Source organism: Bombus vancouverensis, chromosome 15, assembly GCF_051014615.1.
Source record: "Bombus vancouverensis nearcticus chromosome 15, iyBomVanc1_principal, whole genome shotgun sequence".
NCBI classification, from domain to species: Eukaryota; Metazoa; Arthropoda; class Insecta; order Hymenoptera; family Apidae; genus Bombus; species Bombus vancouverensis.
The window spans coordinates 2194614-2220208 of NC_134925.1; the positions used below are offsets into that span (position 1 = coordinate 2194614).

Sequence of the window (25595 nt, forward strand, 5' to 3'; positions counted from 1 at the left end):
CTTAGATAGGCTGCTGGGGTACATACGTAAGCAGCGTCGTTGCGCTCTAAATATGGTAAATTAGGATTCCTGTGCCACAGCAAGATGGTTTTATTACGATCTACATTTTCCGCTATTTAAGCCTATGACTCCTGCGTTTAAAATGTACTTTCCACATAAATTATAGTCACTGAGAAGTCCCTTAATGTATTTTACTTTTAATTTATTCAGAGGCACATCACTACAGTAGTTTAGAAAGGATGAAATCTTTCTTTAATTTTCATAAAGCACTAGGTGCGAGAAACGTTATGGTTTATCCTCGTTTTCTAACATACGTTGAGATATCTTCAAATACGTTGAAGGTTCCACGTGTTTCCTATCTTTCGAGTAAAGTCACATTATACGCGAAATAGTATTTTTCGGAACGATAGATAGAGGACGTGTTCGCCAAGAACGACGGCGTATCCCGTAATCTTTTAGAGGCTGATGTTCTATTTATTAAACTCATCAATACGTGTCAACATATCAAATTGTGATTTCACTTGGGTGTAATAAAATGTATGTATCTAAAACTCGATCGTCGAAGGTCGATCAATAGAATCACGGAGACGAGGACAAAGGTTAATCCAAAGCATAGGAGGCAGAGAGGCGCGACACGTCGTCTTGACAAGCGATTTGTCACGTTAACGAGCAACCACCGTTAACGATCGCGTTCTAAGCGGATGCGAAATACACGAAACAGCCACGTGCGTGTACACTACGAAATCCGTTCGAAGGCAGGAATTTCCTGCGAATTAAATTCGAAAGTCGCGAGGGCGAGAGCCTCGACGATCCAACCACGCCAGCCAAATTAGCATTCCGAGGGGAAGATTACCGGTTGGCAAGAATTCTTTGACAAAGAGGAACTCCCGGTTCTTGCAGGCTTCTCGACTTCTGCGTCCTTATTATATTCTCCGAATATCGATCGCTCATTATACGCGAGATACCCTCCGAAATGCGTTCCGATGCTCGTGTGTAGCGTAATCGTTCGACTCGATGTTAAATTGCCTCGTTAAGCTGTCGTCGGGATACGTTTTAGCCGGAAATTAATCGCGGTTTTACGGCCAGACCGATATCCCACGCCTAATCAATTTCCCAACGATATTCCGTTTTAAAATCCAGCAGCAACAATCGGTGAAAATTTTCCTCTCGTTCCTCGAAAATTGTCGAGTTCGTTTTATTCCTCCGTTTCTTTATTACACGCGGAAATTAACCGAAGAATTAACTCGAAAAAAGATCGCGTACGCGTATCTTCGCCTTTCTTCGAGAATTTCTACAACATTCTCCGAAATGTATACGTTAATGAAAAACGAATGAACTCATCGTTCGACTCGATATGCGGAAGTTAATTGAGCGCTGTTCCCTCCTCCCTCTCCTTCTCGCCATTTTAAGATTTTAAAAGTGCTTATCTTTGAACGAGGAAATTGTACAGGTGATAGGACGAATGCTAGATAGGAGAAGATCGATCGCAACGAGTGGTTGATCTTTAATCGGTCGAAGTTTCTCCCGTGATCGATGTCGAAAGTGGAAACGCCACGAAAGCAGCTTCCTCCGGTTGACGCACGGAACGCCGGACATTCGATCTCGGTTTCTCTCTTTCTCTTTTAGCCGCCGTTGTCCGGCGAGGCTTAATGAAAAGCGTGATTGAAGCCGATGCAGTGGGGCCAATCGATCGACAGGAATCACGAAGAGGGTGTTTGGCAGCCAATCACCGACCTCTCTGCAAGGGACCGACACTTTTTTCCTCTCGCCCTTTGGTTCGATGGGATTCGTGAGTTGACTCTGCGCGGGACACGCACCATCGGACTTCAACTTTACTTTTGTATCGGGTTAAACAAACGTTTATAACGTTGATACGTCCTACAAGTAGAATTTATTCTCGGTGCACTCGTATAAAATTTATTGTAGCATAGATCGAAACACGAGTACAACTACTTGAATTTATATCTTTCGAGAAATAGTACGACGTATATCGTGCAACCGGTGTAAACTAATTTTGCTTTTCTTAATTAGAGCGTACTGTCTCTTATTTCGAAAGAATTTCCTGTTCGAAGAAACTACGTATTTCTTTTCATTCGATCAAAGATATTCAACCGTTTCTTAAGAACCTATATACGGGACCGTGTCTCAAGTTACGTCGTCGTTAGAAAGTGCTGGAAATAAATAATCGACGATTCGAGTTGTACTCGTTAAACGCTTTGAGACACAAATAATTTCTACGAACAAGAAAGCTAAATTAACATACGAGGGACTATTACCGAGGGAACCTTAGTTTCTGATCAGCCCTTATAAAAAGTTTATGAGGCGGGACTGTGAAGCGGATGAAAATTTGGTACTTTAAACAGGAACTTTAAAACGTAGCTCGTTATCTTCGAAAGAGCAGACTTTCAAAGGAAACTTGCCGCATTAAAGAATCCACAGTTCCTGGAGAAAGAAACGGTTGGAGACAAGCGACGCGCCTGCATTAGTTAACAAGTTGATCAACAAGAGTTTATCGTCCCTGTGTTTTAAAGGGAGGCTTGACGAAAGGCTGGATAAAATCCAGCCAGAAACGGTGGAACCTGGGGAAAGTTGGAGGGTAAACATTTTTCCGTTCTCCTTCGAGAGCTAATAACCTCTGCATATTTGATAGGATTCCATTCTCCGCTCGCGGAAGAAAGAGATCGTTTCTGCTTGCGCGCGGTTCGACGTTCCCGCGGAAAGGAAATCTAATTTCTCTCGCTAACATGATACAATTTTGATCCCGTGCCGCAATCTGAAAGCTTTTATGTCCCCGAGGTGGGCAAACCTTGTATCCTCTATGCGTTTTCACCTTTACAAGGCTCGCTCCATGCCGTTTTCCCTTCCTTTTTCTTTCTCCGACCCTTCGCTCCCTCTTTTCTGCCTCGTATATTAAATTGACCAACGTTTCGTACACGGTCCTGTTTTGTCTCTGGAGCCGCGAGTATCGATCCTTTCGAAGGGCAAACCTTCGAGGGACCTTTTGTTTCGCCGAATAACGGATAATTTCTTCCTCTTCCACGGATCACGGAATACTTTGTCCCTCGAACGAAACGGAAACCGAACGATCCACCGCGTCGATTTTCTATCGTCTTACGGTTTATTAACTCTCGGCCGATTAGCCCATCCCGTGATATCCTGCTTCGTTCGATAGGTCCTTCGAGATTCACGCTCGAATTATTCTCTCCTTTCTTCGCCGCAATTGCCCGGCCTGGTATTTATGGGAATGAATCGCTGTTTGGGGTTTCCTTTTTACGCGTCTCTATTAAAATCTTCTACTAAAATCTACATCGTAAATTTTATTCACTCTCTACTGTTCTAATTATTTATTCGTAGAAACTCTCGTCATCGATATCTTACAAGTATTCAGGTTTGAAGCAACAACGCTACACCTGCCAACGTCCACTTTGCAGCCTTATCTTTCGTCTTCAAATTGAAAGTCCACACGTAGGTAGGTCCTCGAGTTCTCGTTTTATAAACAGGGCACTCGTACATATTCCTCAAGTCCTGTTTATCTTGTGTAATCGCTCTTACGTTGATCACCGGCATCACAGGAAACAGTTCTTTCGGTTTCGAATCGACTAAAATGCCAGACTGCACGTCCCATCGTGCTCCCTCCATAAATATCCCATGAATATATGCACCGTCTCTGGGAGCTGCCCTGATATATAAAAAAGACAACAGTCAACGTTGACCCTTCGAAAGGGTGGTAAAATGACGAAGAACTTGAAATAAGCAATTTTAAACATAATTGCCCGTGCAACGATCTCGTTCAGTTTCCGTTCCTTTTTTCTTCAGTCGTTTTTTACGAAAAACGGTTAAATAATTTAATGTATTAAAAATTTGTGCCTTGAAACGATCAGATCAACCAACTTAATTCATTGGTAATTCTAAATTCCAAATAAATAAGATGAAATTCACGCACGTGAACTCCTCCTTGTTTTTCTTCGTCACGTCGCATTGCAAGCACATTTTATCAAGCGGAAGTTCCTGTCTCCTAGCTGTCGATTGCATGATGGCCGTGAGCAACGACTGAGGATTGAAGAACCCGGCCAACCAGACCGATGGTGGCAACTGAAACGATAATTCACTCGTAATAACGATAACTTTAACGTATCGGTTATCCTTTTATTTCCCTATCTTACGACAAAGTCAGTGGACCACGTTTCCAATTCTCTGATCCGTAGTAACAGGTCGACGAACCAAGCTGCCAGTCCTAATAAAGACGGATAAGCCCTTTGAGCCCAAACAGGTGGCACTTGGTCAAGGAACAACGCGTTTTCCAAGTCCTCCATATCTGAAGTGATCGTTAGCTCTCCCTTCAGGCCTAAATCCAGTTCACGCAACGACCGTTTTATTTCCGTGGTCAGATGATTCATTCGTTCGCACTCTTGGAATGCTACGATCACGTACGGAGTCCTTTCTTCCACTTTGCCCATTATTTCGGCCATGTTGAACTCCTCTGGAAGTTTCTCCATTATTTCGTCCAGTATTTGCTTCACCTTTCAACACAGCGAAGTTATCGTCTGATGGTTAATATGGAACAGATTAAACGACTACCTTTTCTTCCCTGGTCACTGTTTGTCCTCCAGAGCTACCCGCGTCCCTCGGTTGCATCTCAAAGACGGTTTTAAAGAGATTCTCCGCAGTCATCGTTAAGAAACCTATTTCAGCATTTGGGTGTAGACCGTACAAATAGGGTGATTCCGCAGGCATCGCTTCGTCGATGTAGGCATGGTAACCGACTAAATCCGTATTCGGTGGCGCTGGGAATCCTTTGTAATATTTAAATCGTTAATTGCTCTCCAATTACGAGAAGAACCATCGATAAAAATGCTCCAACTCTAACGAGAAACTTGTTACCTGGCGCTAAGTGCAACTCTCCGTCGACCAATTCGGGTTGCATTAATTCCTCGAGATAGGAGACACACAGCCTTCTGTCCCAGTCGTCGGTTATATGTCCGCCGTACATAATTTCGCCGAAAAGATACCTTTACAAATGTGCACGAGTGCGTTGTGAAAAGAATGTGACAAACGACCGGTTAGAATTGTTCAATCTGCTGAAAAATAACGAAATAAATCGAGACGGACCTCAAATCCTCCCAAGGCACCTTCGACGTAGCTTCCAAATAATTGTACAACACGCTGACACTGATGTGAAGATCGCCTACGTTGAAGGGATAGATTTTATTCCAGCCCTGTGGGCCGAATTTCCGGCGCTCCGCGACCACCGCGTGGAAGTAACAGAGGGAAAATAGAATGGCCTTGAACTCTGCCTCCTTGCTGCACATCTCCAACGTCTCTTGGGTGAAATTGTCCAGAGCTTTGTGCAGATTCGCCTGCATCCCCGTGGGTGGTTCGTTCGTAATCTTAATGGACGACTCGAGGATCCCCTAATTAATCTTTCATTAACCTTTTAGTGTTTTACAGCATCAAATTCCATATCGTTGTGTCTCGAGCCGAAAACTCGGTGAACTTGCAGCTTTTTATACGCTCTCGAACTTTATCTCCTACGACCATATATTCGTGCTCGAGGACACAACGATATTAAGCATAAAATGTTACTTGAGGAATGATGTGTCCTGCTGGTGTACTAGCTGGTTCCGCGCTCATGAACACCCTGTAATTCTCATGCGAGCCCTCTGCGGCCATTTCTAATTTCTTTTCCAACAATGGCAGCCATTTTTTCACCAAATGAATATTCTGCAAAATCACCCAATGGCCGTTCTTTGCGGCCACGTCCATAGCTTCTTCTGCAACGGATTCCTGTCCCTGACCCAGCGACACGTTGTGGAAATTTTGATTATCCAACGTGTAACCCAAGCGACGACCCAGGTCCTCTACATCCTGATTAAATGAAAATTCATAGGTTTGCCAGGTGAAAGTTGTGGGACAAGGTGAATGCTTTTGTTCATTCCGGAAATGTTCCGTTACCTTCAAAGGATTCACGCCAGGAGAAAGGATAAAGAAGATGGGCGTAGAAGGGCTGGTTTCTTCGTAAGATTTTGCGAACTCGACGGTTCTACCTTCGATATACCTTGGACCAAGCTTCTCTTCGATGAATGCTGCGATTGCGTAGGTCATTCTATCGGGTCGCAGTGCCCTGAGCATGCACAGATGCTGAATAGTCGTTTTGTTCTTCCATTCTTGCGGGAATTTCTCTCGTTCCGGACATTCGCATTCCACCAATTTTTTCCATCTCTTTGCCGAAGTCTCTATGTCTCTGTCTAAATTGCTGCGCAAAAGAAACATCACCGTACGCAACCAGTAACGATACTTCCAAATTCTCAATATTTTGACTTTCGTTTATTATTATGCTATCGTATTACTTTATTACAAAATAAAAATAAAAATAAAGCTATAACGCCACCAATCAAATGGAACTAAATCGCTAACACTGCTCGTTCAAAAGTTGGAATTTCCGATGAAGTCTAAATTCTCCTAATTTTTACTTGCATCATTACGATTTTTAACCTGTTACGGACGATTTAAGATAAAAGAGTACGTGAAATTTCGATTACCGAAATTCTTCTCTGCTAGCGAGACTCCTAATTCCACCCCAGCTGATATTGGAAAGGAAATCAACGGGGGATGTAACGTGCGGCGTGATGGGGAACCGTAAGAGGAAGTCCAACTCTGCTGCAGTCACCTCGTTCCTAGCGAGTAGTATCTGAAACGCCATCTGCGACGCGAAGATCAGTTTGTCGCACTCGAACAACCCTCTGCTAGTGTACATGAACACGGAATAGGTGATGCACTCGATCAGATTCTTCACTCTCGCGGACACGTCTGGGGCGGGATCGGCCTTCGAGATGGCTTTTTGAAACACCACGCTGAAAGCTTTCAAGGAAAATTGATAGATTGGATTGATGGTGTTCAGATCGTTCAGGATGAAGTAGAGGAGAGAAGCTCTGGCTGCCGCTGGTCGATACAATTCTCTCGCGGCGTCGATCTCACGGCTTGTGCCGCGGGCTTCCGTCACCTTCGACTCGATTTCTGCCGCGGTCCTCTTCGTCGTCTCCAGATTTTCCACCAACGACGTGTCCTCTAAAACGTTGCTGCCCGCTGAAGACAATCTGTCCACGAAATTGTTATTTTATCGTATCAAATCGAATTGTATTTCCATCGCTATAAATCCTTTGAAATTCGCTGAGAAACAAGACGAAAACAAGAGGATAGAGGGGCTAACTATAGAATTCGAGTTCCCAACCTGTGTACCACTTTCTATAAGAAGATCAGAAGGGGGGAATAGACGATAATGTTTCCTTTTTAATCGTAAAACGACAGTGAAACAAAGTAATCGATAAAAATATACTTATCGCGTTTTTATCGGTAATCTTGGTACATAATTACATAGAAGGGAGGGTCTCGGGTTATCTGGGTAATACGAAAGGGAGTGATGACTGAGAAAAGGTTGGGAAACACTGACGCCGAGAGCAAAGGAAATGGAAATTGTTGTGAAAGGTCGAACGAGCAACGTACCTCGATAAAAGGGAATCTTCCAAACTGTTGAGCGTAATCTTGAAATCGTTCTGCTGTCTGGTGAGCTCAGCCTTCAGCTCCTCGAGATCCGGTCGCTCGGCTTTCACTACCTCCGCTAGTAATTGATCCTCGAGACCGTCCCTCGTTACCGTGAAATTAATTAGAGTAGTTTGAGCCTGCATCTCGGGCTTGTAATGGGGATTAGCCAGCTTCGTGTGCAATAATAATCTGAACAGCGGATTGTATTCGACCTCCTTGTCGCCGATCTTAATCGCCCGACCCTTCTTAATCAAGTTTCTGCCTAACAGTGGATCCAACACCGGATCGACCGTTTCGCCGATGTTCTCGACGAGCACGGTCGACCCGGTTGCTAGACATTGCTCGATGACATCCAAGTAACCCTTCTGCCCGAGCCTAATGACACGAAGTTCCTCCCCGTATTTCTGCTTGATCCATTTAATTCCCTGCAGCTAAGGAAAAATAATGATGGAGATCCGAGTGACGTTAGGCGACCTCGTGACAGATAGACCTATACCTGAGGGTCGATCATTAAGGGCCATCGGTCGGAACTCGTCAGAATAGTTGCGTTTTCCGTCGACATTCTATCGTTTGGAAGTCCTTCGTTGTTCCACTTGGCTATCTGTGTGTCGTTCGTCAGTAACGACAGAGGGTCCAGCCCCTCCGTGATTGGAACCGTCGGTTCTACGTTACGTAAAAACGGTAGCCATTGCTTGTGTAGCAGATCCTGGCGAAATTGTTTCGTGAAACATCCCACGTAAGATATGAACGATGTCACCAGGAGAACGTCACCGGGTAGGGTGGACGTTTGTTGCATGAAACTTTAGAATTTTTTCTTTAAAGAATCTGTACAATAGTGTTCGTAAGTGTTAAGACGTCTACAGAAAATTAGACATACGCCTTGGGTATTACTAAGCGCTTGAAACTTTTAGAATTTGTTAAATTAGCTATATATGCCTATAATTTTGCACGTACTTGGCTACGGAATCCGCCCATCGTATATTTTCCGAGGCCAACCCACCGACCAATCTGTTAGCCAGAGCAATCGTAGCGTTGGTCGCATCCGCCTCTTGTTGACACTTGAGCTTCTCGGACGTTGCCTGCTCGAAGTCCGCCGTCAGCTTCGCCAATTGCTCTTCCAACGACTGTTCCAGAAACAGCACTCTAACTAAACTTGTTCGGAATCACGTTTAACAGAGTTTACGTACAACAACTTTGCGTTTGATCACGCTTAACTTCTCCTGAGCAGCGGCCAAATCTGCGTTCGCCTGTGCCAACGCTTTCCTCTTTGGCTCCACGTCGCAGAACACCTCGTAAAACTTGATAATGTTGATCACCCAGGCACAGAGACCCGCAGCTGCCGCTGATTTCGATCTCACGAATTCTGGCTCGAATTCGGAGTCTTTTAGATACGGCTGGATCGCCTTGATTACTTCCGGATGTATATTTTCTTTGTCGTAGTTGATTAGGGAGTCCAAGAACGTGTCGACCTTCGCCATCATGATCTGAAGAAACAACGTGGATGAAACAATCTCACGTAGAGTGGTATAATTCGCTAAAACTCGCAGTGATTTTTTTCCTTCGTGATCTTCTCGCGTATTTCTGAACTTCTCTCGAGGCAAATTAGCTCGGAAAGTAAGTTTTCAAAGGAATATGCAAAAATAATAAAGAAAAAGACAGCGGTGATGGTGGACTAAAGATTTCCGGCCAAAAGATTTTGAGAAATCTTGATACTATAGTCCGTTCTATGCGTTTATAACTATCCAGCTTAGGTGTACGGTCGAGCACGGACTAGCGATGACCTTGTTCCAAGTACCTTGGCAGCCTTCCAGCTCCTGTCCTTGGGTATTTTCCCAGCTGGAGCCAAGAGAACCATCACAGCGGCAGTTACGTTCGTTACAGCACCTGGTGGCGAACCAAACGACTTCAATTCCGTCAGATTCGCCTTGTTCAGTGTATTCAGAGCCTCTTGGGCAGCCAAGAGAGCCGGTTCTGCCTTCATCAAGTCCACTTCGCAGTCCCTCTGTTTCTTCGATACCTCTTCAGCTATTATAGCAACCTTCGACTCTTCCTCGTCCGCTATACGAAACACAAAACGTGAAATACGAGCAAAAGGTACTGGTTTACCTAAAGGATTTACCTATAGCCTTCTCCTTTTGTACTTTGTCCGTCTCGATACCAACAATGGCGATCAGAGCATCGGCTGCGTCGTTCTTCTGTTGCAATTCTACCTCTTGCATCGCCAGTTTCTCTTTCAATTTATCCACCTGTACCGCAGTCGAACGAAGCTTTTCCAAACCGTTCTCCAGCCTAGCTACTCGACCACGAAGCTCGCAAGCCTTCGTTTTCAACAATCTAGTGTACAAACTGATCTGCTCGAGAAAGGACTTTGGTGTGGTATAGTTGTATCGGCGCTCGCTGGCCAAATAATGTCTGCTGGCTGCGTTGACGGTCGTGTGAGCGTGGGCCATAAATTTCGCCGCAGCCTCCCTGTATCGAAAGCATCCGTATATTTATTGCTCAGCATCCTCTCCGCTATTGAAGGCGCGTACCACGCGTTTCAGGGGCGTCCCGATCGATATTCTCCGCTCTACCTGTAATTTTCCGGAAGTTCGTCTAACTCCTGCAGAAACCTCTTCGACACAGACATCAAAGCTTCTTGCGGCCATTCGTGGAACCAGTTTATCGCCGTGCAATTTATTATGGCCGGGAATTTCCTCGAGCGAATCCTTAAAGTGGATCCGACAGGGGAGAAGCAGAGAACTATCCGAAGCTGGCGGCGCACCCGGTCGATGAAGAACTTCCAACAATTCTCGCGGGTATCTAACATACCAGCGCCCTTCACCTCGTTACGAACTCCTGCGACCGAGTATATCGATCGTCGAAAAATACTTTAGCGAATTAAATCGTACGAATTTTATGTACGTGATAATCCTTATTGTAAAAAGATAAAAGTAAACGAATGACTTAGGCATCGTGTTTCGAATAGAAATTAGTTTGGAGTGGTTTAAAGAAAAAAAAAAAGAGAAAAAAGGAACGAGTTGAATCACAGGGATTTTGAAGTTGATGATCCTTGTTCCGGAAGAAAAAACAAACAACCTGAAATATTCATCGACCTGCTATTATGTTCTCCACTTCGTCCTCGGCGAAGAGATCTGGAACCTCGCCAGAAGCAAGCATGTCGTTGATCAGCACGAGGAATTGTTCGTTCGCCACTTGAGCGTCGGTCATCAAAAACACGATGCCCAGATTCTTCAAACCCGACTTGTTATACAGAACAGCGAGCTCCAATTTCAGATCGACGATTCCATAACCCTTCTTCAACTGAATTTGGAATACCTCCAGCGAGCTTATGAAAGCAGCCAATCGTGACAAGCTTTGTTTGCCAGAACCTCCCACACCGACGAGGAGAGCGCTGCCTCGAGGCGACTCCAAGATCCTGTTTATCCGGCACACGTGCATCATGGCGTCCTCGAACAGCACCAGATTCATAGCAGCTACCAGATCGTTGTAGCTGACCATTGCTTCCGATAGCAATCGATGCAGAGTTGCCCAGTCCTTCACCGGCATGTACTTTGGCTCTCCGACTCCACCTTGCAATATAACAAATTTATTCAATTTTTTCTTTCTCGTGGCGTGTTTGAGATCCAAGTGGTACGCGATTTTTAGCGAAATATTTCCAAGCATTTGCGCACCTGCAAAATGACAGTAGATATTAGGCTTCTCCAAAATGGCACCCTCGTCAATTTCCTCCACGTTCTTCTTCAAAATATCCAATTGTAGTTTAGAAAAGCTCTCTATGTCCTTTTCATCTGTAAGCTTATCTCCGTAAACGCGATGCGTCTCGTGGAGCCATAATCTGATTAAGTCTATAGAAGACTGTAGACACTCGTTCCCACTGAATAATAATCCTTGAAAGCAGTTTGACAAGTCACGAAGATTGAAGATATAATGGAATTTCACTGCTGTTGGGAGGAACATTTGAGCGCAACGATGATGGAGCTGAATCGACGCTTGAACAATGCTGTTACACATTTCGACGACAGAAATGGGAAACCTATGAAATGCATTAATTATCATACAATGATCGAACAACGAAGATACTTAGGTGTTTCATTTTCTTGTACTGCTTCGCTTCATACAATAATTTATTTTCGAAGCTTACCTGTGTTCGATGTTGGACAAATGCTGCCTCAAGATAGACGAATAAATAGTCGTCAACGAATCGCTGTTAGGAAAACTGACCGCAAACACGGAAAAGTGTCTCTGCAATCTAGGATTGACGGTGAAAGATCCAGCCGTAGGATTCATACAGCTAACGTATTGACAGTTGTGAATATCTTTCAGAGTTAGCTTCGTTCTATCGTACCAGTGACCGTAATCCAAATGCTGACGGATCAAAGTATGCGGTTGGACGGTTCCATAAGCGTCAACTTCTGGCATATTCAAATCATCGATGAAATACACCAAGGCTTTATTCCCAGGTGGGCCGTAATTTCTACCAGCTTTCTTCTCCAGAGACTTCTCCAGAATCTTCTGCAGCATCTCCGAAGAAGTGTAAAAATTAAAGGGTACATTGGATACTGTGTAATTTTCAGGTAACTGTAGAAGTTTCTCTGCTACGAGAACAGTCTTCCCGCAACCAGCTGTTCCAACTAACATCACTGGATGTTTCTCGGCCATTAATAAATCTAAGAAGTACCTAATTCGAATAGACTCCGCAGTGTAAACCAAAACAGCTTGCAGAGGCAGTTCAGGGTCCAATTCGAACTTTGGCAAACGCTGAGACCACGGAACGAAGTTCTTTGTCTCAGAGTCTATATAATAATCAAACACGGTGCCTTGCGAGGGAAACTTAATCTGTTTAAATTCATTTATCCACCACTTACTAAATTCTACGCGATAATCTATCGTTTGATCTTGGAACATCGAGGAACCAAAAGCCCAAACGGCAGCGAAAACAAAGTAGAGTTCATAATGTTCCTTCAAAAAATCAGCGGAGGTTAATTCTGGCTTGAGAAGACAGTGAAGAAGATGACATAGCATCTGTACGTGCGCCATATCTGCGATCGGTGTTATCTTTTTGAATCTTGTTCTTAACGTTTCCAAGCAAGCAGGGATGTACTTGTCAAATAACATAACCAAATTGGATTTTTCAATTGGCGACGTTCTTTTCTCCACCCAGCTCGTGACGTAAGGATTCCAGCCTAGATCCTGAGGATTGATATACAAAATCCCCGCTCTGGATACGGTAGCTGGAGTAGCAGTTCTCAAATTAGAGATCTCGAAGAGCAGCCTCATCACAGGAGTCAAAGCTATTCTCTCGTTACTAGCTAAAGTCAGAACCTTGTTATCGTCCATGACAGTGTTCAATGACTCGATCCACATGGGATCTATATCGCCATCTAAAACTATCCACTTAGGATTCTCTCCGCCTAAGTTAGCCTGTTCTCTCATAATAACCGAGAACAAGCCATCCTTCCATTCTCTGGTCGCTGGATTAATTATTCCAAATAATTCGTCATTCGTCACAGCTTTCGGATTCAAATCGTTGTATACAGGCTTCCTCTTCATGTTCTGATATGTTCTAAACAACGACTTCCAAACTTGAGTCTTTCCGGATCCTGCAGTTCCCACGATGAAAACCGAGTGCCGTACTTCTAATAGTTCCTCCAACTGAACGACTTTGAGGATGAAGCCGTCTTCTGGTTGCAGCATCAAATCAGCTGCTGCCTGTTTAACCATCTTCTCGAATTCCACGTCGCGTTTTCTGGGAACGTCCAAGGCGGGGAACAGGTCGGCTATCAAACCCATAAACACAGGCAGATCGTCGGAAACCACTTTGGGAATGTTGAAGTCTCGAAGAGCTCTCATGAGCACTTCTTCCTCCGGTCTGCCGGGGTCTCCCCTCTTCAGACTTCCGGCGACCACGAGGACCGACTTTATCGCGCGCAGTCCCCAGTCATAATGGTCCTGCTTTGATAACAACTCCTTGCATAGAGTATATAGCGTAATGAACTTTCTCGCTAGAACTCTCGCATCCTGTAATTTCGAGAACCCTATTTCGTATGTTTTTAATATTATAGAAAGATTAGAGGATGACCGGTGAGGCGATAGAGGGACAGGGGAAGTATATGCAGAGTTGGAAAGATAAAAATTTAAAAATTCTCCTTCGTGTAAGAAATATCTTCTAAGAGACCTTTCAAAGATTTTTAAAACTTTTGAAGTAGACCAGGTTAATGTACGTGTACACGTGTATTCGAATAAATTTTGTTAATGGGAGCGGTACTAATATTTATTTTTGTATCTGTAACATGAAAATGTTGCATAATCGTATTTTCCTTGCGCAAATTCGTAGCTTAACCAAAGTTCGTAGTTGTAGGAATCACACGAATCAAAATACGCGTGAAATAATACAAAAGGTGCATAGATCAAAGTATAGACGTAGCTTTGATACACGCGTACACGAATTTATTTAATATAACGTACAAAACCATGATTCCTACCTGGAATCCCTCTGCCACTAACATAATCTCGCAGATGAGTTCAAAATCGGGGACTACCATGGCACACGGTCGAAACAAGGCTTTTAAATTCTCCGGTAATTCTGTTCGTCCTGCGTAACCTGGATTCATCGTGATGAATATACCAACCGTTGGTTCGAGGCCGATTATTTCTCCCATGAAGTTGAATTTCTCTTTCTTATCTCGAATGGCGTCCTGAATCGATTTCACTTGGACAGCTACTACGGAGAGTACTTCGACCGTGATTCGGTTGAACTCGTCGAAACAACCCCAGGCGCCAGTTTGAGCTAATCCTTTATAGATGTTACCGCAGGATTTGTAGTCCATCTGCTCGGAACAGTTGAACACGTAGACCATTATGCCGAGAGCTCTGCCTAGATCTTTGGTGGTTTCGGTTTTTCCAGTGCCCGCTGGGCCTGCTGGTCCACCACCCATTATTAAATGAAGAGATTGGGTCAGGGTTATGTAACATCTATCCGTCAATGGTGTTATGACCAATCTGCATAGAAGAGAAATGATTTAGTGAGAATTAGGAAACTTTTAAGGAATCCTGTCTAATTATAACTATTAATTCTCATGTTATTACAGTCCGGTTACTATTTGGACTGTTGAGAAGCCACGTCGATCTTCTCCGTAAATTGAAAAGTATAGATACTAATCGTACACTTATGTATCTAATTAAAAGATTAAAAAAGAAATGTGGAGACGATCAAGTCGAGCTTCTCAGGCACCGTTGTTTTTTTTTAATCATTTATGATGCTTTTCGTAACGTTTATGGGAAAATATTAGCCTATTAACTGAATCGATCTTTGACGAGACACTTCTATGATTACTCAGTTAAAGATGAATAAAGAAAAATCGATTTTATCCAAGGAATTGAAAATTCAAACTACGAGTAAACATGAAGCGTATAAAGAACAGTAACGAGCAATATTTTAACGCAAGTATCAATGAACCAGTCGCTAGATTCCATAATCCCTACTGCGAAAATTAACAGAGATGCAAAGGAGAGGAGACGAAGAACCATCGGACCTGGGAGTATTTCCCAAGTATTCGTGAGAGTATTTAAACTGCGCGTCGCAAATATTAGCAAAGCAATCCTTCTCCTTTTCGTCCCAACGATGGCGAAGTTGACTCTGCCATTGGAACGCCTGCGACGTCTCCACCTTGGACTGCACTAGCTTCGCCACCACGTCTCGAGAATGTACATCGATAGTGCAGATCGTCATCACCTTTTGTCTCTCCTGTTTCGTTAGCTCTCCGATCAATAGCGTGATCAGTGTACTTAATTGAGAGATCTGTTTCTTTAGATAGTCTTTCAGAGAATTATCGTAACCCTCTTCCAGTCTGGCGAACGCGATGTTCACCTCGGTCGTCCACCAAATTTGCGTTCCACAGAGAGAAACTTGAGCTGGATAGTCGAACAGCCATTGTTCTCGGGACTTCTCCTCGTAAGTTATCACAGCCTCGCTGAAATAGTATCTTATTGTGACTCTCATCGCTTGTTGCAGACGATTTAACCATGCCTCCACTGCGCCCTCGCAGCTCATCTCGCAGTTTGCGAATTCCACGTACTCTCCATCTTTCGCGAACATACCTTGAAACAGGAGTATTTCATTGCATAAAATGTATGAAAAATTAAACGTTTTGGCGTAGTATATTTTAATTTGTCACGGCTCCCAGGGCGAAATATATAATAGTTGCGTGGCAGTCCATGTGTTCGAAAGATACGAGACTTTTACACAGCACAAACTAGTAAAGGTTTGTTATTATAAAAATATTTAGTCGCACGTGATACGTGCAGAGAAGATCAGTGGTACGCTTAGAGTTACAGACGAAATTTTTTGAGGCAAAAAGCTTCACGGCTATCGTTCTATGGTAATAGTATCTCCCAACATATGGATCTATAAAGGAACGTGGAGTTGAATGAATATGTACTTAAAGTCTCTTTACAATTTATAATATAATTTATATTACAGTACGTTTCTCAGACGAAGAATTTCCGAAAAATCAACTTTTATTCCTTGCAGAGGTCGACTTACCCAATACGCGTTTTGGCGAGCCAGCAGCCGCGTCATCGAATTTCAATCGAGCCATGGAGTCGAATAGTTTTGTCAGATGCTTGGCCACGATCTCCGGCTGATTTCCATTCGACAAAATATCCAACAGATCGCTGGACGAAACGAAGTAGAATCTCGGGAACGCGAGACGCTTCGTTTCCAAATATTCTGCCAAGGCTTTCTCGCAGAGAACCAATTCCTTTTGGAGGATATCGAGAGAAGACACCAGGCCTTCTCTGTTCGTTGCTTGCACAACGTTTGGCGTCTTCGCTAGTTCCTCTGTCATTTGCTTGAATTCCTTGTCGATTCGATCGAACCTCTCGGCATCCACTGGCAATTGTCTTCTTATATCTTCCGAGGAGGTGAAGATGCTCTCGAGGTGCATCCAGGTTCGTTGCACCTCGAACCAGATTGTAGTAACTTGATCGGCGATGCTCAGCTTTCGTTGCCAGCTGGAAACTTCTTCTAGGAAATGGGCGATGAACTTCGAAGTGATAAGGTTTTGTAGCTGGACCTATGAAAAGCAAACAAGGTGGCCCTAATCGAGTCGATTTTCTCCAAAATCGATCGCACTGTGCCTTGACTCGCTATAATATCTTTCCAAACTCTCATCGTCGAATCGCTTGAGTCTCTTTAAATTTTCACCAAGTACGATTTCTGCTGGTTTAGTCTACGTAAAACGAATCACATTGTGCAAATCTAACTGACGAGTGCGATAAAAATCGGTTCTGTAATTTGTTCAAAAGTCACTAAATTTCTGCGATTCTTGCAACATTCGTGCTCGAGTGCGTAACAAGCGATCCGTGTAGAAAGTACCTGGTTCTCTTCCAACGTTTCGATCAATTCCTCGCTGGCTCTTATTAGGGTAGCGCCAGTTCTAGCGTGAATTTCTTTCTCGAATTCCATTTTCGACCAGGTGGCGTTCAATTCTCTCATGTACTTTTCCATAGACATTTCTTTCACGGCTTTGTCCACGATGTTCTTCACTTCTTCCTCGCACTCGTGAAGATTTAGCTCCAGAAGATCGGCCAACGTGGTAGACTCGTCCATAACGAATCGTACCTAAACGCATTCGTCTTTACCGGCTATGTCTCTAAATACGTAGCATTATAATTATGAATATCGTGTATCATTATGAATCATGTATGGTTTAACATTATATATTATAGCGAATGTATTTGAAATTTATGCAATGTGAGCATTGACGAACAATTTGAAGAAATAAACGTAAAGCCAGGTGTACGAAGAATTAAACGTTTCGAATGCAAAATCAATTTATTCGATGAAATATATACAGTGACTGGTACATAGAACGAACGAAAAACGATGATAAAAATATGGTACAAATTATTTGATCACATACATACGTGATACATGCACTGATGAGTAACTAATAATGCATTTATTGATGAATCGTGACGGTGGTTTAAATATTCGTGCTTAAAAATTTTGGAAATAATTATTTAGAGAACAAAGTGCCAGTATTTACAGTGGACTTACGGTCATTTCTGGAGTCATGTCGCCCAGTTTCTGCAACACCGATAGCGTATATACAGCGGTGCAACTAACGCTCTAAACATCTTGGTGAACTTTTGTAAAAATATGCTAAACTGAATCCTTATGTATAACTATTTTTCGTATAAAATTCATCAAAAACTTTTTCATGTACAATGATATAAAAAATTCTTACAAAAAATATATATATGTAAAGTCTTTCATAAAAATTGGATATCATGTAAAACGTAATATAAATCATTTTCTATCCTTTTCGTAAACCTATTCTTCGTTTCTTAACCTCCGCCGATACCTTGGTGCTATTCATTAATTGCCTCCAATGTCTTTCCCTTATAGCTGGATTCTGGAGTTCTGCTACGGCCCTCAAGGACGTCAACATATTCTTCACGGTTGCCTCCAATGATACGAAAGTGTCCCACGATCTCATTTCCTTGTCCAGGGCTAATTGCAATTAGTATATTAAAAACACGTTTGAAGACAGCTTACTCGTTTTAGTGACAAACGACACGGGTTTCTAATATTTCGAGAGAACGTTCAACGCAAAATAGAAATAAAAAATCAGGCGTGCCGACAACAATTTTTCCATATTTTGCACAAACACGAGATATCTTTTAACGTGGTAAAAATGCAACTGAAAGAACACGGTAGAGTTAATATCGTGTCACCAACCTCGTATCTCCTTGGAAAATTTCTTGCACTCGATGTCCATGTTCTCTACGTCGATTTTTCTCCAAGGCGTAGTCTTCCATCCTTCTATACAGCTTCTAACGATATTCACGTAGTCCCATAGTTGCTTCAACATCTTCAACTCTCTTCTGCACTGCTTCAACACTTTGAATTCTGGCACCATAACTTCGAACAACGATGCAGACTCTTGGATGTCTTTCATTTGACGTTCCAACATCAGAATCTCCTTGTGTCCTTCGTCTAACAGTTCGTAAGGATTCGAACAATCGTGTTTGAAGAAGCTGTAGCGCCGAAAAGCTTCGCGGTAGTGAGTTATGGTCGTGTCGAACGCGGAGATTCGTCCTCGTATTCTGGACACTTCACCTGTTTTATTTCGTACAAAATTAGCAGCTGTCCTAATATCTACGAATGTAGATGTATGTACCTGCTTGCAGGGGTGCCACTTGCTGTTTAACCATAAGCGCCAGTTTCTTCGTATTGGACCATTGCTCGGGCAGTTCTTGAAGCAGAACGTTTACTTCCTCTGGGATATCCTGATCGTAAAATTTCAACAATTCGATCGTCTCTTCCAACGGCTGGAACATTTCATCCGTAGTCGGTTGCCTTTCTTTCACTTGCAAGAGATAACCCATCACGCTAACGAGTCCGACGTAGTCACCTGGTTGTATTGGTTGGAGCAAACCCTCGTCTGCTCGTCTATGAATAAAATATACATTGAAGAATCCATCGAAAAGCAGCTCCTTCCTTTTTCCTTATATTGGCTCTCTGGGTAGCCATTTTTACTCTTTCGGGAAATTTCTCAATATCAGAAAAATATGAAAGCCAGACGTTCCTTCTACGTCTGATCGAAGGAAAGAGGACGATCTATGGAGACAAATCAAAGTAGCCAAGTGCGCAAGTAGCCCGAGATTATCGAACGTGCAACGAATATCGTGATTGCCAACATAGCTATCGATCTACGAAACAGTTGAAATCGTTCTTCGTTTGCTCGTATAAAGAATGGTAACTCGTAAGAGAAAACACCTTATAAACGATCCCAAATCCGAGAGGCTGCTGGTAACGCGATCGACCAGATGTCTCTTGAACATGCTGGACCATTTGCAGACCATGTTCAGCACCGACTGTCTGAAGGGTCTGAGGTTTACCCTGAACCAGCCACAAAACACTTTCGATGGTTCCATTTCCTCGATCTCGAGATAGAGGCCCTCGTAAAGGTCGATTTGCTCGCGGAATTGCTCCATTTTCGGCGGTGACCGTGTCGGCCCCTTGGGATCCTGCACGGCCACCATCTCCATTTCCTCCATCGTCAATTGTCGGCTATACTCGAGAAACTGTTGCATCACCATGTCTCTATCGTCCAACCAGAGATAGGCGTATCCTGATAAAATAAGACGACAAAGAACGAGGGTGGATCATAGAGTAGACCAAGCGTAGAAACATCCTCTGATGTTCGTTGATTCTATTATAATTCGTAGGCAGTAGATTTTTATACGTTTGCGGAAGGTTTGAAGATGTACAACGCGTATTGCTATTAGTAAATTATCGTTATTAGCTATTAGCCTGCATTTTACTATATCTTATGTATTTTTTCCACATTACGCGAATTCTATGCATTTAGATTAGTATTTCGTGGTATTTATACCTTCGAAGTTGCTGCAGAATTCGGTAGCTTCCTCCACCGCGGTCGAAACGTTATTCATAATTTCATTTTTCATCCCCTTTATATCTGGATCTTCCTCTAGTTCCTCGCTGTATCCTATGGCATCTCTTTTTAATCGTGGCACCAGTGCAGCCATCCCTATGATATCGTTCAATAGTGCCAAGATTAATTGGTCCAATCCATCCGGATCGTCGGGTTCCAATGAAGGCACGTAATAGAGATCTGGTTCCCTGAGTTCTAACTTCGCTTCTAACAGCGGCTCAGTTTCTTCATTGGAATCCATATTGTCTACCAAATACCCTGGTACGAATAAAAGGGAAAAAGAAATCTCTTTTATGGTTAACAGAATCAGAAGCAACGTACTTAAATAGAATCATCACAATACAGAAGAAACGATTATAAAAAAATCTGTACGTAAAAGTTTATTTAGCTCTAAGAATTGCAGACCATTGATTCGCCGATTGCCATTAATCGACTAAAACAGGAAATTTGAAGAGATTTCATAATTTGAGAATTTAAAGAAACCACAACGAAAGCCTGAAACAATAATTGTACGAAAAATATGGAGAGGCCCATTCACCTAACGAACACCCTACAGCCCTTCGAAGGGACTCCATCACGATCCTATCGATGTAATCTACGTATTTTTGCCACGGTTCCTCCATTTCGTCGGAAACTTGAAAAAGCAGCCTGTTCTCTTCCAACAACGAATGAATCTGTTCGGCAGCCCTCTCGACCTCGCCGTAACGTCTTGATACTTTTTCTGGCCGCTCGTCGAACGACAATAAAGCGTCCTTACGACGATCCTTCCTCTCGATGAGAGGCGTCCTCGTCCAGGCGTCCAACACCGCTTTGATCTTCTCGGCGTTCGTCTGGGTCGATTTGATTCGCTTCCAGAGCCCCTCCACGAGTTCACCCAATTCCACGATGTACTCCAGAACGCCGTCCGACTTCCAGCATAATTCTGTTTCTCCTCGAGACACCAACGAATCGATCCTAGTTATCTCCTTCTCGATCAGCTGCAACTCCACTCGCCTGGTCGTCTTGCACACGTTGTTGTACGAACACACCGTGGCTGCTAGCAGCGTGCGAAACTTTCGGAACGTTTCGACGTTTTCCGACACCTACATATCGAAGACTATTAAACCACCTTAACTTGTCACACTTATTGACGAATTTTATTTGTAGTATTATCAATTAATTGCACGGTTCGTCCAAGTGTTTATCGATTTCAATTATTATCGCAAGAATGAATTACTAATTAACAGTCTCTCTTATCTATACATTGACAGCGAAAAGAGCTGAATGACAAAACTGCTCCCAAATGTTTCTCTTTTACACGTGCCAATTCTTTAATTTTTCCAAATAGCAATTTTATTATGCCACGTTACACTGCGTTACACGCAACGGTTGTAACAATGTCATTGTGCAGTTAAATCAGGTTTTGCCTAAATTTTGCTGTGGTGGTATACGTGTAGGGATACATAGGAAAAACGTCAAGTGGATAGATACCTTTATTGCCTCTTCGGGAATGTCTGATCGAGACATTTGCTTCAGATAGTTCACTTCCTTTAAAACACACAAAAGCTGGGGATCAAAGTTGAGCAGTAACGTGGAATCCTTCTCGCGATAGAGAATATTGCGATTCAGTCCAATATCGACTGCGTCAGGTACGGTTCGTGCCCATTCCGTGAACAATTCAGTCTCCTTATCCTTAAAGATCTGGATAAGCCTTTCATAACGTTTTTCTATATTCTGGCCCTCTTCGCTGTTCACTATTCTATGATCGGTATAATTATTTTGTAATTAAATTGTTCTATCAAATATAAATCTCTATTTAAACAACTTACGGATGTTGAATAGCTTTGAAAGATTGAACGGGAAGATCGATGCGTTGTCTGAGCATGGTGATAAATGTCAGAGCCGCGGCTAAAGGTGGAAGATTAATTAGAGCGCCTCTAGTGCCACGATTAAACAGAACTTCGACTACAGTCAGCTCGACGTTCAATAGATCCAAAATTCTGGTGTAGCGATTTGCGAACTGTTTGCTTATCATTGGCCTGTCTAGCACCGTTCCAACGATATTTATCAACTGAAACGAAGAACTTGTAAGAATTTTAGTTGTTAAAATTATCGTACAAAAATTAATTTTTATTTGTTATAAAATATATTTGTTTTTATGTTTATGTTGAAGTTATGCGTCTGTCGCATCTAGAAACTGAGGAAATTTCGAAGATCGTTATTTTTGGAATTTGTTTATTTCGAATTCTTCGTTTTATTACACTGTGAAAGCAGATCGATAGAAGAATTGTAGTTTTTTGAAAAATGGCCCGTTTTTCCGCCACTTATCCTACCACAGTTGACCAAGTCTACCAGATACGGTACCTTGAAAACGCTCTCGAGGTTGCCGCAATCGTCGAAAGCCTGGCAAAGAATGGCCGCCAATTTACAATCGAGATCGGTGATGGACTCGTTGAACTTGGCACAGTCTACGGTGAAAGATTCGTCGTCTGGCTCGAGCGCGTCGTTTGCCCGCACCGTGAAAGAAACGAACAGCTGCTGGAACTCTTTGTACACGTTGACGATCCTGGTGCTGAGGGATCGGCCGAGAATCCCGCCGATTTCTATCTTTTCCAGCTTGGAAAATTCCATCACGGTGTTAAATAGCCACTCGATGTCGCTCAGTCGTTTCAAGAAAGCATCCAGGCGAGCGAAAACGGCACTGGAATTGAAGGTCCACGGTGGTGCATCGGGTTTCATCGCTGGCATGTCTTTCCTAAGTTCGAATTGTCGTTTGAACTCTTCCAAGACGCCTGCAAGAAAGAGCGTGTAATGCTTTTGATCTACAAAGTCTCCGAAAGAGACGAAAAATTAATTAGGAACAACGTTAGAAGTAAAATTAAAAGAGGCTTAGAAGTTGAAGAAATGGTATCGCCATAGAAAGATAGTGCTCGAATGATGAGAACGATCTTCTGATCGATTCTAACCTCGAGATATTTGCACACGCTGTAAAGCCTCGTCAACGTCGCTCTGGAAAATGGAGGTTGGGTCGAGGAATCGACGAGCCTCCTGTATCAACAGGTTGGAAATCTGTCGAAACATGATGATCACCTTGGTGGAGCTCTGATAGTAGCTAGATTTCGACCAGGCTAATCCGACCGAGTGTATCAGCGTGGCCATTAGCGGCTTAGCCTCGGAGAAGTCGACCTCTTCGACCGCTTTGAAACACTTGGCCAATGGAGATAGATACAGAGATATCTCTTTCGCCTCTGCCATCGAGGATACCACGTTATCGAAAAGGGTGCGAAAGCAGGGGAAATAGGCGCTGTCTGTCGTTTCCAAAATGCTCGCCATTTTCTTCACGCGATCCTCTCGCAATTGATCGTAGATATATCTGGAAAACGATCCTTCTTCTATAATAATTAACCTTTGGATACTGTAATTTGTTAGACTTGGAGAATATTGTTACCCTACCGCTCAGCTTTCTTACATTTTTCGTGTCTGATAGGAAAAATACTTATTTTCGACGTTTTTATCAGAAATAAATAAATGCCAGGACGACGAAAACGTTGCCATAGATGGATACTCGGTATCCTCTACCTTAAATTAGCTAGTCTCGTGGACCAATAGTCAAGCTCGACATAGGGGGTGGGATTTTGACCATTCTCAAAAGCTGCGCCAGATTCCTGAGTGACAACGTCGTTCACCAAGTAGGCCCACTTTATCACGACACCCTCGATGGCGCTCTTCAAATACAGATCGACAGCTTGGGGGCCTTCTGTTCGCACCAGCTTCTCCACTTCCGTTGCCCTCTCCATTCCGGCTGGCATTGGGAGCACCGTTCTGCCGTTTACCTGGCCTTTCACCTGTATTTCGACGGAAAACATTCGTACAATTTCGTACTGCCAACACCATTGTTGAATCTACCATTTCGAATCTAAATATACAGCATGTCCCTTGTTCTTTCTTCCTGATTTTCTCCAAAATGAAACAGAAATAAATTAATCTTATCGATATTCTGCACGCTCCCGAATCTCTGATCTTTAAATCGGGGACACCCTGTATAAACTGAGAACACGCGTATGAAAACTAAATCTTTACAGAAGAGAAAGAAAGTTTACTTGGTACAGAGTACCGCGAAGAGAATGAACGTGTCTACAGATGTCCTGAATCGCGACGTCAGGCAAATCCTTGTGATTCTCTGCTTTGCTCAACAGGGGCGCGAATAAATTGTCCACCAAAGTAGCTAATTGATCGACAACTCGAGACGACAGATCCCCCAATATCAGCATCGATGAACAAACTTCTTTCTCCTTGGGTAATGGCGCCTGTTCTATCTTCACGACGTAAATACCTGAATATAGATATAAATAACGTGATGAATATAAATATAACGTGAATACAATTTTCAAAATTTTGCTTTAGGCGGATATTTTGGAAAGTTTTCGTTATCGTACTCACCTTTGGTTCTCTGACATGGTATAGGGAACGAGGTTGAAGCCACCAATTGCGCGTTCGGTGTCAAAGCTACAAAAAGAGCAGCTGGCAGAGGATTATCAACAAAATCCAGCACAGCGTTTCTGTATTCCTCCGTGAGGAGTAATCTGGCCCACTTCTCCGGCTTCAGTTTCAGCGACTTCTGCACGAAACCACCGATGTAATCCAAACGAAAATCCGCCGGTCCATCGGGAGTAGCCATTTCTGCTTATACAAATTTCGCATAAGTTATTTAGATTCTCAGTTTATACGTTTAGATTCGGGATTTTAGATCTCAACGTAAGATGTTATTTTTATATTTATTGTATTTACTATTTTCTCAATTGATATACTTGGGTCGAAAATTTTTAATCCGATTGGAATTCTGCTGTAGATTTGAAATCTTGACGTAAGATATTACTCTTTTATTCGCTAGTTCGCGTCTTCATCATCGAGAAATTGATTTACCAAAGACATTAAATCGTACGAAACGTGAGAATTTGAAAGAAACGTTGGCTTAACTTCCAACAACAGGCAACCAGGATTTCCTCTTCAAAGAACTACGCTAGGACTCTCGTGACGCGACCAAGCAAGCGTAACACAATGCTGGCGTATCTCAAAGGATGGAAAATATGTAAAAGGCTGACGTGACCACGAAAGGGGGAGTGGTGGACGCGGGGTAAAAATGCCAATCGTTTGGTGGCCGTCGTGCAAGCAGGTCAAGAGACCAGGCACCGACTGAACCGAACGGAACTACATTCTGGCATTGGAGACTCGTGTCTTTTAGACGACCCTATACCTTCGTTGCCTACCTATTGTCACGGGACGCACGGAATATTCTCGAGAACGACTGACATCGCACGCGATACCGCCTTTCGCGTACTGGCAGGTACCATTTTACTCTTTCGTACTCGCTGGGGACGTTAGTCAGAGTTTCGCGTCCACGGATTACGTTCGTCGTAAACTTTCGATCGAGCACTTTGACGCGAGATCGTTTCACTTTCGACGTGGCTTACTGTGGAGAATATGCAGGTGATAAAATACGACAAATAGCTTTTTAAGTATGTCGACGATCAGTGATACTGATTTGGGATGTTGAAGCTCCTCGTCCACGGATGAATCGACCGAACGTTTCCTTGTGTGACATAATACAGT

The 25595-nt window shown here is 43.1% G+C and overlaps 1 protein-coding gene and 1 long non-coding RNA gene across 3 annotated transcripts in view; one reads left to right on the top strand and one right to left on the bottom strand.

Moving 5' to 3' along the window:
• Positions 1–25595, top strand: part of LOC143303658 (uncharacterized) — a 139681-nt gene that overhangs the window by 80818 nt on the left and 33268 nt on the right. The window lies entirely within an intron of this gene.
• Dhc93AB (Dynein heavy chain at 93AB) lies at positions 3373–24663 on the bottom strand. Its single transcript, XM_033347689.2, has 36 exons — positions 24426–24663; positions 24086–24318; positions 23565–23830; positions 22952–23358; positions 22350–22777; positions 21815–22056; positions 21477–21744; positions 20545–21088; positions 19947–20264; positions 19328–19682; positions 18729–19000; positions 18287–18667; positions 17910–18058; positions 16919–17164; positions 16085–16616; positions 15075–15639; positions 14025–14541; positions 11684–13560; positions 11214–11575; positions 10635–11111; positions 10113–10377; positions 9659–10008; positions 9335–9597; positions 8727–9023; positions 8494–8663; positions 8036–8339; positions 7501–7970; positions 6540–7094; positions 5953–6253; positions 5584–5865; positions 5110–5411; positions 4882–5009; positions 4579–4793; positions 4164–4520; positions 3944–4092; positions 3373–3679 (listed from the first exon to the last, which is right to left on the bottom strand). Exons 1-36 carry the CDS (start codon positions 24661–24663, stop codon positions 3385–3387), a joined length of 13380 nt encoding a protein of 4459 aa, XP_033203580.2. The 3' UTR covers positions 3373–3384.

Coding starts and splice junctions, on each gene's coding strand:
- Dhc93AB (XM_033347689.2), bottom strand. CDS start 24,663: ATGGCTACTCCCGATGGACCGGCGGATTTTCGTTTGGATTACATCGGT. Junction 23,831..24,085: donor TTCGCGGTACTCTGTACCAA/GTAAACTTTCTT, acceptor GTCGAAATACAG/GTGAAAGGCCAGGTAAACGG. Junction 17,165..17,909: donor AATTAATGAATAGCACCAAG/GTATCGGCGGAG, acceptor GAATGCGTTTAG/GTACGATTCGTTATGGACGA.